We start from the raw sequence: 19467 nt of genomic DNA on the forward strand, positions 1-19467 counted from the left end.
TCACTGATATGAGGAATTCTTAATCTCAGGAAACCAACTGAGGGTTGCTGGAGTGGTGGGGGGTGGGAGGGATGGGGTGGCTGGGTGATAGACATTGGGGAGGGTACGTGCTATGGTGAGCGCTGTGAATTGTGCAAGACTGTTGAATCACAGACCTGTACCTCTGAAACAAATAATACATTATATGTTAAAAAAAAAAAAAAGAAGATAGTAGGAAGGGAAAAATGAAGGGGGGGAAATCGGAGGGGTAGACAAACCATGAGACATTATGGACTCTGAGAAACAAACTGAGGGTTCTAGAGGGGAGGAGGTGGGGGGAGGGGTTAGCCTGGTGACGGGTATTAAAGAGGGCACGTACTGCATGGAGCACTGGTGTTATATGCAAACAATGAATCATGGAATACTACATCAAAAACTAATGATGTAATGTATGGTGATTAACATAACATAATAAAAAAAAAAAGTTTTCCAAAGTCATAATGACTTGAGATTTTTTTCTAACGCTCAAATGTGGCAGATAAGCCCAAGGTATTAGGTTGCTTCTAATATTCTCTATATTACTATATTTTTCATTATATTCCTACTTTTGCTCATAAAATAAAATTCTGCATTACTTATTCCAACATTGTAAAATACTCTAAGTAAGTTGTCCGTTTTTTTTGGTTCTAGGTTTTTCTGCTCTTCCAGACGGTTCCCTAAACTCTGTGGTACCAGCCAAAGCCCAATGTAAAATGACCTCTAACAACACAGGCAGGAGAGGGGCATTACACTGGCCGGCATTCATCATGCTTCCTCAGTTTGATAGCTAACAGCTGCTCCTTCCACGCCAGCACAATAAAGAATTCTACAACCTAGCTGGGTTTTTTTTCCTTTTTGAAACATCACTTTTGATCTCCTTGCAATTTATTATCAGAGATGACATTTTTGCCTGCAGCTGTTTTTCAATGAACTCCTGATGTGTGTGCATCCACACACATCTCCAGCTCAATCCCCAAGGTCCCTTTTTGAATTCCAACAGCATGCATAGTCACCACCACACAATATACTACATAGATCAGGTGGTTCTTTCTTGTGCTGGGTCTCATCTCAATACAGGGTAAAAACTCTCCAAGGCAGGCCTTCCTTCTGTGCCTCTCAGACCCCCTTCAAGCATTTTACACAGCACTGGTAAATCTCAGATGCTAAGTAAATCCTCCCTGATTGATTTACAATGCACACTACCGGACCTTAAGTCCCTTCAAGGCAAGGGTCTCATCGTATCTGTAATCCCAGCAATCTGCCAAACTCCCAGCTGATGGCTCATGCATTTATTAGTTTAATAAGTATTTTGAACCATTACTAATTCTCAACATTGGACAAGAGGCTTAAGGACTTTATGATGACAGACTCTAAGAATATTTCCTTTCCAGAAAATGTTTTGTTTGCTTGTTTTAAATCAAGAAGATAAATTTCCTCCGAAAGCAGTTTCCTTCATTAAGAATTTGCTAATAGTGAATGCTTTGTCACACTTTTCCACATAAAGCTTACCTACTGAAAACATTTCAAATGAGAATGTTCTAATTAAAACAAACTGAAGTCGGTCTTTAATCTGGGAATTAAAACAAATACTAAGAATAATAAAGTACACCAAAAAATGTTAAGTGACATTTGTGTCGAGCTTCTTAAGTATATCACTTTGTCACAGTTTCATTTTTTTCCATTCAAAAAATTTTATTTTGTGCAGCATAAAGGTTCTAAACTTTCTAAGGCAGACGTGCAAAGAAAATAGTGCTACAAAGGTTAAAGAAAATCAAGATTAAAAAGCTGGATAGTAAATAAGAACCTTTCACTCAAACATCAAGCCCATTTGCCAGACGAGGGGAGAGTCATGCTCACAAAAGGAAACCAAATAGAACACTAAAGCACTATTTTCTCACTGGGAAAAGAGAGATGCTGTAGGAGTACAGAACAAGAGAAATCATGCAGAGCTAAAACCTAAGTTTTACCAAGGCCATTAGCTCAGAAGCTAATAAAAGTGCTAAAAAAAAAAAAAAAAAAAAAAGTTGTTGTAAGACCTAAAAACTGTCAAGCAAATTCTTGAGGCTAACCTCTGATGTAATTAATCTGAAATGCTGGAGTTGGGACCCACCAAGTAACTCTGATGCATGTTAAATTTCAGAACCACCAGCCCAAACTGCATGAATATATCCAGAAGTGAGGATGAAGTGTGAGACAAATTTTGGTATAATTAAAGCTCATAAGAAAAGGGAACATCTTAATCAAGACAAATATTAAAAGTTATCAGAATAAAGATTAGAAGATACTAAATTACACCTTAATGTCTATTATTTTTTGTAACCACTAAAATTTAATTCCCCTACCAAGGCAACACTGTTAAAGGATTCAATGGTTTTAGAATAAACATAGAGTTGTGTAACCATCATTGCTGTCAATTTTAGAATATTTTCATCCCTCTAAAAAGAAACCCCATTCCTTTTAAGTAATTCTTCCCTAAATTCCCATACCTCAGCCCTAAGCATCCACTAATATGTTTTCAGTTTCTGTAGATTTACCTGTTCTGGACATTTTATATGAATGAAACTCTGTAATATGTGGTCTCTCGTGTCTGGATTCTTTCATTTAGCTTACTGCTTTCAAGGTTCATCCATGTTGTAGCAGATATCAGTATTTTATTCCTTTTTATGGCTCTACATTTTTCCAGGGTATGGACAGAGCACTTTTTTTTTCTCCATTCACCTGTTAATGAGCATTAGGATTGTTTCCACCTCTTGGCTAGTTTGAATAATGGTGCTATGAACAGTCATATACAGGTTCTGTGTGGACATGTGTGATACACCTCAGAGTGGAACTACTGAGTCAAATGGTAACCTTATGTCTAAGTGTTTAATGAACTAACAGTATCTTCTGAAGTGACTGCACCGTGTCTACAGAGACCAGACATGCTTCCAGGTGACAGAAGTAACCTATGTTAAAACCAGGTTAAAAATCATGTGTGGATTAGTTGTTTTAATGTAAAAAGCAATGGCTCTATGTCAACTCCGCCATCACCTGTAGTATTAACTTATCACTTTCACCGTATGTAAGGTAATCAGAAATACAACAATATACATAATGAAGAACTCATCTGCTTTCTACTTTTTAAATTCTTTAAAATACTGTATACTCTACAAGGATAATTTTCCTTGGCATACAATATATAGAGCTTTCATGATATCAAGGACTCAGAAAGGCAACATCATGATATTATGTGAAAAAACCTGGTTGTTAGATCTTGGAAATCTAGAAAAAGAGTAGAAACTGAGTTTAGAGACAAGCTTCAGGTACTCCGAGCCCCCAGACGTTGCGGCTTAACGCTCATCCTCCGTGCCTGCAGCATCCTCTGCTTCTTTCCCGGGCAGCGCTAGCTGGCAGCAAGAAAGTCACCATGTCTATTCTCAAGATCCATGCCAGAGAGATTTTTGACTCTCATGGGAATCCCACCGTTGAAGTTGACCTCTACACCTCCAAAGGTCTCTTCAGATCTGCTGTGCCCAGTGGTGCCTCAACTGGTATCTACGAGGCCCTCGAGCTCCGGGACAATGACAAGACCCGCTACATGGGGAAAGGTGTCTCAAAGGCTGTTGAGCACATCAATAAAACTATTGCACCTGCCCTGATTAGCAAGAAACTGAACGTCATGGAGCAGGAGAAGATTGATAGACTGATGATCGAGATGGATGGGACAGAAAATTAATCTAAATTTGGTGCAAACGCCATCCTGGGTGTGTCCCTGGCTGTCTGCAAGGTGGGGGCCGTGGAAAAGGGGGTGCCCCTGTACTGGCACATTGCTGACTTGGCTGGCAATGCTGAAGTCATCCTGCCGGTTCCGGCTTTCAACGTCATCAACGGTGGTTCTCATGCTGGCAACAAGCTGGCCATGCAGGAGTTCATGATCCTGCCCATTGGTGCGGCCAACTTCAGGGAAGCCATGTGCATCGGAGCCGAGGTTTACCACAACCTGAAGAACGTCATCAAGGAGAAATACGGAAAAGATGCCACCAATGTGGGGGATGAAGGCGGCTTTGCGCCTAACATCCTGGAGAACAAAGAAGCTCTGGAGCTGCTAAAGAACGCCATTGGGAAAGCCGGCTACACCGACAAGGTGGTCATCGGCATGGACGTAGCTGCTTCTGAGTTCTTCAGGTCGGGCAACTATGACCTGGACTTCAAGTCCCCTGATGACCCGAGCAGGTACATCACGCCTGATGAGCTGGCCAACCTGTACAAGTCCTTCATCAAGGACTACCCAGTGGTGTCTATCGAGGACCCGTTTGACCAGGATGACTGGGAAGCTTGGCAGAAGTTCACTGCCACCGCCAGCATCCAGGTGGTGGGGGATGATCTCACCTTGACCAACCCGAAATGGATCTCCAAGGCCGTGGGCGAGAAATCGTGCAACTGCCTCCTGCTGAAAGTGAACCAGATCGGCTCCGTGACCGAGTCTCTCCAGGCGTGCAAGCTGGCCCAGTCCAATGGCTGGGGTGTCATGATGTCACATCGCTTTGGGGAGACTGAAGATACCTTCATCGCTGACCTGGTGGTGGGACTTTGCACCAGGCAGATCAAGACAGGGGCACCTTGCCGATCTGAGCGCTTGGCCAAGTACAACCAGATCCTCAGAATTGAAGAGGAACTGGGTAGCAAGGCTAAGTTCGCCGGCAGAAACTTCAGAAACCCCCTGGCCAAGTAAGCTCCAGGCGGCGCACCCCGAGTCCTATGGTCCTGAGTCGGCTCATTAGACCTCTGCTCCCCACAGGCAGCTCGAGGCCCCCAGCCGAAACTGGCCAGGGACCCTGCTAGTTAACTGCCCTCTCCCCTCCCTGTGATGTTCTCACTGCTTCCTTAGAACTGCCGCAGAAGCCAAATCTCACCATCTGGAACCCTGCTGGAAACCCTAACTCTGTAATCGTGTGATTGGCCCAAGTCATTGTTTTCTCACCTCACTTCCACCCAGTGTCTGGAGTCACGTCTGTCTACTTTATAATCCTGAAGTGTCCGCGGGTGAAATCCCCAGTGGTTTTGTGTGCAGAATAAAAAGGCCTCAGTGACCCATAGGAAAAAAAAAAAAAAGAAAAGAAACTGAGTTTATGTGCCTACAAAAAAAAAAAAAAAGAGTAGGGGAAGAAATCAGATAAAATAGAGAGGAGACATCAGACTCATTTTCCTCAAATGGGAAAAAAAAAAAAGAAACTGAGTTTATGTGCCTACAAAAAAAAAAAAAAGAGTAGGGGAAGAAATCAGATAAAATAGATAGGAGACATCAGACTCATTTTCCTCAAATGGGAAATGTAGGACCTGTGACACCAATAAACAAACGGGCATAGACAGAGAAGCAGAGGCAAGCTGACAGACTGACAGGAAGGCGAGCAGACAGACAGAGGGACAAATAACAGAGATTCTATCATCTCTACTGGTCCACAACATGCAAGGTGCTACATGAACACTTTCAAGAGGTAAAAGTCAAAGACCTTACCACCATAAAGTTAAAAGTCTACTTGTAAAGACAGCACACCTAAGGATGGGGATAGTAAAGAGACATTAAATACAAAAGCCAACAAGCCTAAGGAATAGGAACTTGATCCTGTGGGCAGTGGTACCATCTGCAAAGCTTCTGCCAAGGGAGACTAAATGCATCTAAAGATGGTATACAGGAGAGAGGGAAATTGAAAATCACCACAGGTAGGCAGCTAATTCCCAGACCAACTGCAACTAAGCAGGACAGAACTAGTACCTACCAGAGATTAGTTGGGGGCAAGAAAGAGGAATGGCTGAGAATAAGGCAACGCTGTATAAAGGAAGCTGGCATCATTTGACATACATCTCCAAGGTTGATAAAAAGAAGAGGGTTGGTTAAGGATGGCTTCTAAGAGTGAGTGAAAACCACAGTTCTGATTTTTTTTTTAAAGATTTTTGTTTATTTTATTTCAGAGAGAGAGAGAGCACAAGCAGGGGGAGCAGGGGGCCCGATGAGGGGCTCGATCCCAGGACACCGGGATCATGACCTGAGCCGAAGGCTGACGCCCAACCCACTGAGCCACCCAGGCGTGCCCACCGTTCTGATTTTAAGAGAAAGATGAGGTGGTTCCAAATGTGCTAAGAGACAAATACAGAAATTTCCAGTGGGAAGTGTATTTCAGGCAAAGAAAAACAGAGCTAGCATCAGGTTAGCTATAGAAAACAAATCTTAATCCAATAGTGAAAGTTAGCAGCTAAAACAATCCTATTACATGTAGTTTCCCCTCGAAAAAGTGTCTATACCATTTAATTAAAATTATCTATTGCTGTTCCTCAAGGATAGTTGTAAAGCAAAATTGGGGAGGAGGTGATACAGTTAAAAAGCATTGCTTTATGTGTCGGCTGGAGGTGGCAAAGGAGTTGGAAGCAGAGAAATACTGAAGGGAAAAATAAATACAGCCTCCATTTCTGACATTAATTTTTCCACTTAAAACCTTGATTCTTTCTTACGGTCACTGTCTGTGCTGTGCTAATGAATTTAAATCTCAGGAAAAGTCCCTGGACTTTATTTGCTTCTATATAATGCTTATCTCCAAACGCTCAAAGGAACATTTGTTCACTCATCCTTGTAAGATCTGTTCAGGAAAGATGCCATTTCCCTGAGAAAATAAAGAGAAATAAAGGAATTTTTGAAATTGGAAAATGTTCTTCAACTCATCCAGACACAGGAATTTTGGTTTATTTTTTGCATTTCTCCTTTTACAATATCGGTTATCTACAGACCTAATTACTAAATAATCCTGGGTAAAAATAGGTCTTCCAATTCTTTAATTTCCTTCAGTAGTACTGACATGATAGTTATTTACTGAAAAAAGTTTCCAATAGCTGCTTAAAAAATTAAAGTACCATCATCATCTATTATATCAAAGGTGCCAAAGATCTCAATCACTCCAAGTAACAAGGGCAGTAAATAAAAATGGGCAAGAATCATGCAAATTGGAAGCCAATTAGAAAACAATTTCATTAATTTTAAAAAACACATCTTTTTACTGATGTAATGAGAAGATGAAAACAAGTAGTAAACATGGATTAGTTTGTTTTGGAGTAGTGTTTCCTCATTTTTACTTACGATACCAGAGCTAAAAATGCAGTTTGGAAAGGCCAAACGAAATAAAGATGGTGACAGCAACCAATTAACCAAGCAAATAAAATAACCTTCTAGTCTGATGAAGCAAACATCAATCAGGCATCAGGTTAAGTCTGTCTTGATACATCCAAGAAAGAAAGAATACAAGTAATTAACCAAAAGTTCGCCGATAAACGTTCTCCTGTATATATTTTTAAGTTCATTCAATTTTAAAACTTTTTATTCCATAGTTGGAAATAACTTGTTATATTTATCTCTGTAATGTTTCTTCAATTACTGTGCTGACTTATTTATTGGTTTGCCTTAAGTTACAGAACTATGTTGGCATCATTCATTAAAGTGAAAAAACAAATGCAATTAATAATTTTTACTTTTGCTTAAAATACTTATTTACTGAAGTGACACCATTCATGTACCACAAGGAATACCTTGTCTTTTACTTCTGATTCAAAACAAAACAGGTGAAATTACAATTAGTTCACTTCAAAATTTAAAAAGAAAAATAGACACATCAACAACTGTATGGTAATATAAAATTGTTTAGAAGAAACCCAAAACGCTCAGTAGGCACTAGTAAATTTTACATTAATTCTAAAGTTGAAACGCTAATGAAGCTGTTATCTATACTACACTGAAATAGAAATATTCATTAAGTAATAAAGACTTCCAGTTTGTACCAGTGTTTAACAAGTATTAAAAATCTTTATAAACTAATTAGTGACTGTTCCTTACATAATAAGTACCATATAGTAAATATAATTGAAACCCACTTTAATGGCAAAAGATCTCCAAGTACCAAGACCAAGAACATTCAAGATAGGGAGTCTCATTAGTGGAGAGATAAAAGAAATAGGAGAATGGACGGAATGTTTACCAAGTTGTTTTCATACTGATTGGGAGTTTGACATTTACGATTCACAACTTCTCAAAGGTTAGCAGCAAAAATTTCTAGTTTGCTGAGATTCACAGTTCATCTAAATTTGCCATAACTAGAGTTGATTTTTGTTTTTGGTTTTTTTGACAAGGAATACAGATATTACATGGCTCCACCTTCCTTCCAGAAACTTAAATGCCAGTTGAGGCTAATAAAGAATAAAACATACACATTCATACCACAACCTCAGAGTTTTGTTAAACTGAATGAATGTTAATGCCTCCAATTACTGTAGAAGGCCTCAGGATTATACTTAGCTAAGATAGTTCATAGCTGTGTGTTTATGGAGAATCAGCAGACGTCATAGACATGATAGAAAAACGATTTTCTGCAAGCAGAACCTCGAAACCATTTCTGTACCACATTTAACTAAACATATGTAATGTCTTGGGCGCCTGGGTGGCTCAGATGGTTAAGCGTCTGCCTTCGGCTCAGGTCATGATCCCAGGGTCCTGGGATCGAGTCCCACATCGGGCTCCCTGCTCCTTGGGAGCCTGCTTCTCCCTCTGCTTCTCTCTCTCTCTCTCTCATGAATAAATAAATAAAATCTTTAAAAAAAATAAACATATGTAATGTCTTTAACATTAAGTGTGAAAGAATCACTCTCTATTTACAAAAAAAAAAAAAAAAGTTTGCATGTTTTCTATTTATTTTTCTCCTGTGCAGGAAAGGAATGCTGTTTCTTTCTTTCTTTCTTTTTTTTTCTTTAAGATTTTTATTTTGAGAGAGCCAGAGAGTGCACACAAGCCAGGGAAGAGGTAGAGGGAGGGAGAAGCAGACTCCCCACTGAGCAGGGAGCCAGGTACAGGGTTGGATCCCAGGACCCTGAGATCATGACCTGAGCTGACAGCAGATGCTCAACCAACTGAGCCACCCAGCTGCCCCCATGAGTGTTGTTTATTTAAAACATAGAAAGCAGATATATCTTGATTTGTTATACTCTGAGAACATAAACAATTCACCCCCTCTCCAAGAAAATATTAGAAAGTTATTAAAGCATGCTACAATTCTGTTATGGTTAGGAAAAAAATGCTAGTTTTAGACTAACTTGTAACATTCACATGTTATATTTTTGCTTGGTTATCTAAGACAAGATAAAAAAGGGCTCACATGGAATGCAAGTTATTATGGAAGCCTCTGCTAAAAAAGTGTCCCTTAAAAACTAGCAACAGTGTTCCATGTGTAACAGCATGACAACTGACAATATTCCTATCACCCAGTGAGAGTTTTGGAACATAGTACTCAGAGGCCTACTGAATGTTATGATTAAAAGTGTATTTTCTCAAGGACATCTTTGATTTAGTAATAAGTGATATTAATAAAAATAAAAGGTAAGGAAAAACAAAACTAACAGTCCTGTCTACATAATCAAAGCAAAGGATAATCTGGTGAATTTAAGCAAATGGACATGGATAAGCCATATGGATAAGAGAAAACAAATCTATTGAGTTAAATAAATATATAGTTGTTGAGGCATATTTTTATTTCTCAAGATCCCTAAATTTTCGGGGCGCCTGGGTGGCTTAGTCATTAAGCGTCTGCCTTCGGCTCAGGTCATGGTCCCAGGGTCCTGGGATCGAGCCCTGCATTGGGCTCCCTGCTCCGCGGGAGGCCTGCTTCTCCCTCTCCCACTCCCCCTGCTTGTGTCTCCTCTCTTTCTCTCTCTCTCTGTCAAATAAATATTAAAAAAAAAAAAAATCCCTAAATTTTCTATGCACATTCATACCCATACAAATTTTAGTCTGTATTTTTTTCCCTCCCTCCAAGGTGACAAATCCAGCCTAGTTCCAGCCAGTACAAAGATATGGCCCCTTTCCTTATTTCTGCAATAGTCTATATGCTACTGAACAGGAAGAATGCACAACCTGTGAATCACGAATGAGTGCCAGTGGAACCCCAAGAAAAGGGCCAAAAGTACTAAATGCATCATTATAAACAAGATGTATAAAGTAATCATTAAGCAAAAAGATTGGGTTTGTAACCAGTGATAAGGTATAGATTCAATAAATACCTAATGGATGATCCAGGCTGGTAATGTTAAGTACATCTGAAACATAGTATTACCAACCTATTTTTTAACCTAACCAAAAGCTGCCGACAGCTGAAAAAAATTCAATGTACCTTATTTATCCACTGTTTGTTTTGAACTTCCAAGAACATCCCAAAGACATAACCCCATTACTGAGCAAGCAAAATACTCCTGTGTTCTTAAAGGGAATGATGGAGTACCGGAGGGGAAGGTTCATTTTTAGACACTTTTATTTAATGGCAGAATCATAGTCTCAAAAACAAATATTCTGGATGATTCTATTACTTTTCCATTAACATGCACTACCTTGAAATATGTTTTACACATTGACCCCTTATATACAGAATAAATCTCAACTGCAGGGTGAAAGAATTTAAAATAAAATACTTTATATAATGCTCAATTCTTACAGTCATTCATTTATTACTTACTGGGAGGAAATAACCATCACTGGTACTTTTCCCGTTTTCACTATCAAGTTGCATAGAAAGAAGAGAGAGGCAGGTAACTTTTAAAAGATAAAAGTTTGGCAAATATATTGGTTGATTTCACTAACCCACTTCATTCACCATCCTTGGACAGTCTGCCGAATTGTTTTTCCAGTATGGCTACATCAGTGAGTCTACTCCATAAAAACCACCCAAGTGTTATATATATATTATTAACAGTGGCAGGAATTGAGGGTGAAGAAAGGGGAGGTATTTTACTAATGTACATATTAAAAAGCAAATAACATATCTTAACCATTTATATGTCTGGGAGCACCTGGCTGGCTCAGTCAGTGGAACATGAAACTCTTCATCTTGGGGTTACGAGTTTGGGCCCTGCATTGGTTGTAGAGATTACTTAAAATCTTAAAAAGAATTACATGTCTGTTATCAAGTCAGAAACACAAAACTATAAAAACAAAATAAAGCATGCACAGAAACAACCCTTCTTTGTAAACACATTTAAGTCTTTGTTTAAAAACTACTGTCTCCCTCACCTAAAACATCCTTCCATCCCTAAATGATCTTACCTAATACCAACAGTTTCACCAAGAGTCCTGTGGTGGGATTTGTAATTCCTTATTTACTACTCAATGAACAAATCTATTGCAACAGGGCTGGCCACCATACCGCAAACAGGCCACATCTTGTAAAAACTACATCCGATGAAGGAGGAGGGAAAAAAACCCATTTAAGGCTGGCCTTGAAGTCAAATGACCTACAAAATATCCTGACTGAGGTTTATAATGGTCCCAAAGTAATGCAAAGAAACTTTCTAATTGATGTTTAATAAGAAAAGCAAATACATATATACAGGGTAATAAATTAATGCCCAAAATAATCATTGACAATTGAGTTATTTAAATTTGTGTTTTGCTCTGTTTGATCTATACTTTGTCCTGTGTTTAAGGTGTCCAAAATTTATTTCCCAAATTTATTTATATCCATCAAATTCATGTCTAATATATATGACATTTCCACTGTTTTTCTGAAGTCACTGAAATGTCTTCTGTAAACAAGGACCAATATCAGTCTGAGGCTATTCAGCATTGAATTTCAATGCCTACCAGTAAGGGACTGAAACTACAACATACTGCAGTAAGGTGAAGACTGCCTATAAGAACACCTGGCACCAGGCTTACAAATAAAAAGGACCTTTGAGATCAATGCTATTTAATAGAAAACAGAGTTAAAACAATTCTCCACTTGCCAAGAAGCCTTGAATACAACTGCATTAGATTGCTAGGGCTTCCAGAGCAAAATACCATAGACTGGATGACTTAAACAATAGAAATTTATTTTCTCACAGTTCTGGAGACTAGAGGTCTAAACTTAAGGTGTGAGCAGAGCTGGTTTCTCCTGAGGACTCTCCCCACGGCTTGCAGATGGGCACCTTTTCTCACTGTGTCCTCATGAAGGCCTATTCTCAGAGCCCCAACCCTGGTGTCTCTTCTTCTTCTTAAGGACACCACTCCTATTGCATTAGGACCCCACCTAAGACCTCATTTAATCTTAATTACCTCTTTAAAGGCACTATCTCCAAATATCACACTGGGGCTTCAACATATGATTTTGGGGAAAACAAATCAGTCCCTCACAATAATACACTTTACAGTGACTATGTGGAATATACACTGGGAATGGGTACATCAGACACTAGATTGTAAGCACTTTAAGAAAAGGGCCTGTGTCTTTCTCACTGGTATCCCAGTCCTTGTATATTGCTTGACACATACCATGCTCATAAAAATATGGATTAAAAAACAAAGTAATGGAGGGGGTTTTTTGCCTTTCAGTAAACATATTAGAAAATGCTATGCTGTGAAAGTTGATATTTAAAAATGACCTTTCTTTAGAATATCAAGTGCAGCAGTTTATATAAAGTACCACAGAATTAGGAAGTATAGCAGAAGATTTATAAATGTATTTCAAATATTTTCTTAAAGATTTATTTATTTTAGAGAGAGAGAGGGATCACGAGTGTTGGGAGGGAGAGAGGGAGAGAATCTCAAGCAGACTCCCTGCTGAGTGTAGAGCCCAACGTGGGGCTCCATCTCACAACCTGTGAGATCATGACCTGAGCTGAAATCATGAGTCAGACGCTTAACCGACTGAGCACCCAGAGCGCTCCAAATGTATTTCAAATATTAAGTACTGAAATTGTGGTACAAATTCCCTACACTCTCTGGGATATTATATGGTTATAAAAACACAAAGGCATAAGAGGGAATTCTGGGAATGAAAATAACACAGAAGTCCTAAGTATCTGATAATATTTGTATTATAATAACCAGAATGATAAAAGATCTCATTCAATAGACATGGACCATCATCTTGGGAATGGGAATGGTAAAATAGGTCTCTGGTCTCGTATCACTTTGTTTTGTGCCACTAATATACCGAAATGTCTTCTATATTAAATAATCTTTTTGTAGTCTCCCAAATGTCTCTTTATGACTGGGACAGATCTTTTCTGCCAGCCTTATTTACAGGGACCACAGCTTGTACATAACTGTTTTACTTAATGGACCTGAACGAAGTATGCAAATTGCTCATCGGATCTTTGGCTCAATATTCACTTAAATGTGATCAAAGCATAAGTTCTGCAAAACACTAAGCACAGAAAATGACACAAATGGTGTCAATTTGGTAGTTGAATAAACTGTGATAAGCTTAACTATTACAGGATTCTTAGGTCTAATGACTTAAGCTACTCATTACTAGAACCGATGCCTCCCAGATCATCCTAACTAAAATCCAAATACCCTAAAGCCTAGCATTTTCCCAGATAACATATCTGCTAGGTCTTTGCCTCAATATACTCAAATGACAAAAATGTACATGCTATTCTACCCATCCAGGTAGTCTTAACCAGCTTATTCCTAAAAACTAAATTCATGGTAACTATTTAGATCGCAAGGAAGCCTTACTAGAAGGTATCACTGTTTCATTTCCATCGAGATTCTGCCATTAGATGAATCAAACAATTCACACTGTTCAGTTCCACTAAACATGTTCAAAAATAGAGTATTTCCTCCCAATACTGTTCCACTTCTAGTAGCTTAAACAAGTGTTTTGCCCTAAGGTTTTCTCCTCTGTTACCATTCAGGTTGACTAAACATCACAAGTGAACTCTAGACATACAAAGAATGTGGACCAGATTTTCTCTCAAACATTTGTCTCCTAGTGAGGTAAAGAACCCATTGGTTATACCCTCTATCTTTTCTGCCTCCCCGTGGCAGCTTTTTTCCAAAGACTCCAAGCAGATACTCTTGTAAAACTAAAAGCTCAGAGAGCCTCAGCTTCCCCCAAAGACTAATACTACAGAAAAGTTCAAGATATTTTTTAATCCATCATTGTACACAAACACTAACCAGTGGAAATGTTCAACTCATCTACAGTCGATTAAATAAACCTCCAGATGTAGCTGGCTTTGAAACACCCAATTACAAGGGAGAAGCCACTAAACAAAGTTGGACATTTAATACACACAGAAACACTAGTACTTATCTAACACATCACAGTATACAGGGTTTAAAATAGAACCCAGGTAAAAAAAAATGCTTCTAAATTCTGAAGGGCACAACACAATACAATGTGGGAGAAAATGTGAACTTCACCATGTTTCTCTGGTTGCTTCCCCAGCCTGTTCTTTCAGAAGTCTTTCACACTAAATGGATTAGCTGTAAACTGAACTGAAATAGAGGAAAAACCACCATAGAGAAACCTTCATTTCTCATTACAAATTGCTAGGAAGAGCTGCTGAACAGGACAATGTCTGCATTTCAGGGAAAGCCATCTAACTCCTGAGTACTTTGATCTAAAGAACCGAAAGAAAAGAAATGCAACATGTCGCATTTGCCCCTGGAGAGCTATGTAGAGAGGATGTTCTACTGATGTTTTCTAGGTTTTAGGTGGGAGTCCACCATCTAGTTAGTGTAGAACTAGAATCTGTTGGGACTTTTTTTCCCCTGTGACTTTGTTTCACTAAGGATACCACAGCACAAAGGCTGCTGCTCAGGCTCCCGAGAAGGATAACTATCATTAAGGTGCTCTTATTCCTCTCTTTAACTACACTTCAGGATCACTCCTAGTTAGTTAATATATGGTGCAATATCGGTTTCAGGAGCAGAATTCTGTGATTCATACAACACCCAGTGCTCATCATAACAAGTGCCCTCCATAATACCCAGTTTTTTTTTTTTAAAAGGTTTATTTTAGAGAGACAGTGTGCACGCAGACACAGGAGGGGAGAGGCAGAGGGAGACGGAGAGAGAATCTCAAGCCAACTTCCCGAGGAGTGTGGAGCCCTCCCAGGGCTCAATCTCACAACCCTGAGATCATTACCTGAGCCAAAATCAAAAGTTGGACACTCAACAGACTGAGCCACTCAGTCGCCCAATACCTTCTTTTTTTTTTTAAGTTTTATTTGGAAGCACAACACAAAACAGTACAGTACAAACAAAAAAAATCACAGCTTCTGTTGTGAGAACCACAAAACTCCTATTCTACCTTTTCTCAGTACTTAGGAACAGACCCACTTTTTATAATGGTTAATGGCTCCAGAGAGCCAAAAATTATCCTGGACGTATATATGAAAGTACATTTCAATAACCTAAAGAAAAGTTATTTTGGAAATGAGATTTATCTAACCATTGCAGTCCATGTCACATTTAAATATTTTTAGTTCTCTCCATGTATACAGACTGGCCTACTGTTCATTTTTTTATGCAAATCAAATAAATAGTTGGTTGTATGTCCAGCATGAAACTTTTTCAAATTCAATTCACTGCAGGAAACAAATGCAATCAGAAACTTCAGTCAGCTCAAAAATCTACATTGTTTCACAGTATGGACAAAATAGGATCCTTCACCTTCCAAAATGAGACTTCCTAGATGTAGTTTTCCCTACCCAAGGTTTCCAGTCATTCTCATCAATGATTATTTTGTCTATTTTTAAGATGTGCAATAAAACACAGCAGTCACACACTCTCCTAAAAATATAATAAGACCTGGTAATAAGTTCAGATAAAAAGGATGTGCCTAATCAGTTTACTTTGGTATTTATCAGGAATATGAATCATATTAAATTCACTTTCACTGGTTATAATTACTAAGCAATTATGTGCCAGACACAGCACTAGGCACTGACGTGACAACAAAAAGACCTTTCTGATGGCACCTGAATAACCACCTAATTACAAGCAAGTGAGAAGTTCTAGAAAAGTGAAGTTACTGTCTAAACAGCTTTCCAACTTCCAGTGCAATAATAATGTGACATTTTCAGTTGGCTAACATAAAGAGAGCTAAATTTAGAATAAAGTGTTTTCATGGTAATCACCCATAGGACAAGAAAAATTCATTATACAAAGTCATCCATAATGATCTGTTCCCTCTAGTATCACAACTACCTCTCCACAGATGTGAGCTTACTGACGTAACAGATTTGCATTCTAAGACACATAGCCTTGATGCTGAGGATACAAAAGAATTCTGCAATAAGAGAGAATCATCTGGAATATGCATCAATATATCAAGAATCACGTTCTTCTGCCTATCTAATTTGGCTTAAAATTTATATTGCTAACCTTAAAAGAAGTATCCCTTTGAAAAAAGCTCAAGATTTCATGGAAGAGCAGAGGTTCAAAACAGTAAATGATATTTAATACTATTTTCTTGCCTAGAGCTAATGGTATAAAAATCAAAGAATAATGTAAAAAAGTTAATAAAGTCTGTTTCCTACAGGAAAACCCACAAAAGTATTAATTCTGCAAAACTACTGCATATTTATATTTTCCAGCATCCCTTGAGATTCTAATATACTGTCTTTTTTTTTTTTTTTTGCCGATCTGGTCACCCTGCAGATGTCTTATTGCTGGATACTAGGATGAGTGAGGCTTAAGGATGCTTTTTATTGTTGCTGGTGTCAAAACTATTTACACTTCAACGAACAGTGAGTACTCAGGATAACATCCACATAGCTGATATATGAAATACGCATAGTGATGCTACATTGTAATTCTGTCCTTGGGGGATCCATCCTGTGGAAACCACCCATAGAAACTACTTAACAGAGCAGATCCATTCTTCTGATAATTCAATAATTATATCACTTCATTATAAGTTCCACTTTTTGGTACTGTAGTTATATTCTGGAATATTTAATAGTTATATTAGTCCTAAATAGATTAAGAAAGTAAAGAATTATAAATGCTAATTAAGATTACCTTTGCTCCAAAGATGACGAACACATTTGTCCAGAGGCTGATTCAGAACCACAAGGCAGTATTTCAACTTCCCTATGGAAATAAAAGTAGTAAAATAAGTACGTGAACAGAGTCCTCTGTTCCCCTCATTTGAGACTAGAATCACACTCCACTAGTCCAGATTTTCAATCTCCACAGAGCTAAATTTCAACTACAACTAATTTCTTATACTTTAATTTTAAAAGACAACATAGTTTAACTGATCTACTTTATCCAATATGTCTGCCCAACATTACTATATTGCTGAGGAATTGATGATAAAAACAATTTATCATAAAAACAACTGGGTAAGCTTCTTTTTGTAGGGGATGAGGAACAAAAATGGTCTTAAAATGAATTCTCATCCTTATGAGATATCCACCCCTTTGACACAACTAGTCTTCTATCTGGCTGGTCCAACAACATCCTAGCATTATTTACCAAGTAGTGGGGCCTGGAGGGCACGTGTTTTCACACTCATTCTCATTTATTCATTTTCTCTCTCCTACCCCGTCTCTCTTTCCTCCCCACACAAAACTTTGGTATGCACAGAATCCCACTAGCTCTTTTCATGAATCTTTTACTCCAAGTTTTTAGATGGCACTCAAAAGATGAAGACACTCAAAAGACAGAGAAAAGTTAATTCTCCAACAGTCATTCTAGGCCCTTTATAATGTACTAAAAATAGTGCAAAGCAAAATGCAATCAGGCTGTTGAAAACCTGTCATTCATTCAGCTCAGTCCAAGTACTCCATTTCATTTATGGAAGAGAAATGTTTGTTTGGTGATAAGAAAAATTAATTTTTTAAGCAATCTCAGTGTTAGAAATGGAACAAGATAAGGAAATGAAAAGGGGATGCCATCATCCATAGCACACATTCTTAAGTGTTGATTACATAGCAGGCACTGAGAGTACAAAGAGGAATAAGATTACAGAGTATCTATGAGATAAAACATTTATAATAAAGAGGATTTATTCTACAATACAATACAACACAAGTATATGAAGAGGACCAGGTAATAAACAGATGAGTGTGGCAGGACTTCAAAGCCCAGAGAGTCAGTAAGGTCTGATGTCACCCTAGAAATCTTTGTGAAATGCAGATTTCTGAACTTGATCTTAAAAGGAAAAAAAAAAGGTGTAAAGAATAAAGGAAGGGGCAGTCAAGGAAAACACCACACAGGAAATTGCTATCCTTCGCCATTAGGGTTACCAGCATGCAGTTTCAGAAGCAATGCCCTAATGACAGGAAACCAAGACAGGGACCAGCATCCCAGATTTCAGACGTACTGTTTAAATAGACAGAGGAGTTTAAGTTGAGGTACCCAGGAAGTATTTAAAAGGGATGCAGAAATGAGTACTAAAAGCAATTTGTGTCTATTTGGTAATAGTGCATACAGAAATAGCAGCCAAGGTCCAAGAGCAGCCTAGCTGCTAAGATACTGCAAAGAAGGGGCAGACACTAAAGAACAAAGGAGGAAGGGACATCATACCGTTTGGCTCACCACTGAGCTGAAGGACATCAACAAAGGAAATGCGGAAGTAAAAATGAGAAAGGTACAAGAAGGGAGAGGGTATTTCCCCTAATGTGCTGTCAATAACGCAGCATGCTCTGGAGATGTCACAGAGACTAAACAACCAGAAAAGGCCCTTGAGAAGGGGAAATCTCAAAGCAAAATCTGAGAAGTCACAGAGTGAGCCTCAAGACAGGGAAGAGAACAAGGAGTTAGTAAACCAGGAGAATGCTGCTTGTTAAAAAATAAAAAGTGAACTGTGAGAAATGAAGGGAAAATGGCAGCAAAGTCAAGAGAAGATTCTTTAAATATAGAAAAAATCTTTTATTCTGAAGAGAAGAGGAAGAAAGGCTGGGATTCATTCATTCATTTAGCAGGCATTTATAGAGCACAAAATACTCTGTTCAGGCACCGTTGAGCTTGCGGCCCTCCTCAGACTTAAATCCTATGGATGAAAATCAATACCTACTCAGATGGAGGTACATGAAGACACATAGAGACACACAGCACCGAGGCAGAGGTGAAGTATGGCTGATTTATTTGTAAGTAAACAAAACCAAAGTGAGAACATGGAATTAAGAGTACAATGTGAACCATTTCAAAACAACCACTCTAAGAAGTGGATTACGGAAGGTGACAGTCCACAATTTTAAAACTACAAATTCATTTGGAGTTCACTAGCAATTAGAGGACATCATCAGGTCCATCTCTAATTTCAGGACTTTTCCCACTAATTCTGGAGAGGGGAAGCAGGAGTAGGCATAAACAAGTTAAGACGGTGATGACAGGAGGTTTGAGAATTGGCAAAACCACTTGTCAAGAGGTAAAGGGAATCCAGGATGCTCCTCTGGGCAGCATTACTGTGAATGATTGTAGCAGAGACCACAACAGCCTCATGATATTCTTTCTCTTCTTAACAACAGAATCCTGAGGGGGGCGGGGCGTTCATTTTGTTTCATTTTTGGTTTTTACTTCGTTTTGCTTTCTGTTTTTTGTTTTACTGGGCCCATTACTGTCCAGGTGAAAAACTATATATCCCAGACTCCTTTGCAGCAAAATGTGGTTTTAAGATTAAGTCTGGCCAAGGAGACTTGTACTAGACCTTTATAAGTTAC

The 19467-nt window shown here is 38.6% G+C and overlaps 1 protein-coding gene and 1 pseudogene across 8 annotated transcripts in view; one reads left to right on the top strand and one right to left on the bottom strand.

The window, feature by feature from the left end:
- Positions 1 to 19467, bottom strand: part of TPK1 (thiamin pyrophosphokinase 1) — a 352799-nt gene that overhangs the window by 255973 nt on the left and 77359 nt on the right. For 7 of the 8 annotated variants that reach the window (XR_003516359.2, XR_003516358.2, XR_003516360.2 and 4 more), the window contains one exon: positions 16820 to 16891. Coding sequence is in view for 3 of the 8 variants with exons in the window: in XM_027573183.2 (XP_027428984.1) it covers positions 16820 to 16891 (72 nt within the window). In the remaining 5 variants the exon portion in view is untranslated. Of the gene's footprint in view, positions 1 to 16819; positions 16892 to 18331; positions 18352 to 19467 lie in introns of those variants that run through there. The other variant, XM_027573188.2, reaches the window with a different exon arrangement.
- On the top strand, positions 3416 to 4749 carry LOC113911023 (annotated as a pseudogene).

The sequence above is a fragment of the Zalophus californianus genome, chromosome 12 (genome assembly GCF_009762305.2).
Source record: "Zalophus californianus isolate mZalCal1 chromosome 12, mZalCal1.pri.v2, whole genome shotgun sequence".
Lineage (NCBI taxonomy): Eukaryota > Metazoa > Chordata > Mammalia > Carnivora > Otariidae > Zalophus > Zalophus californianus.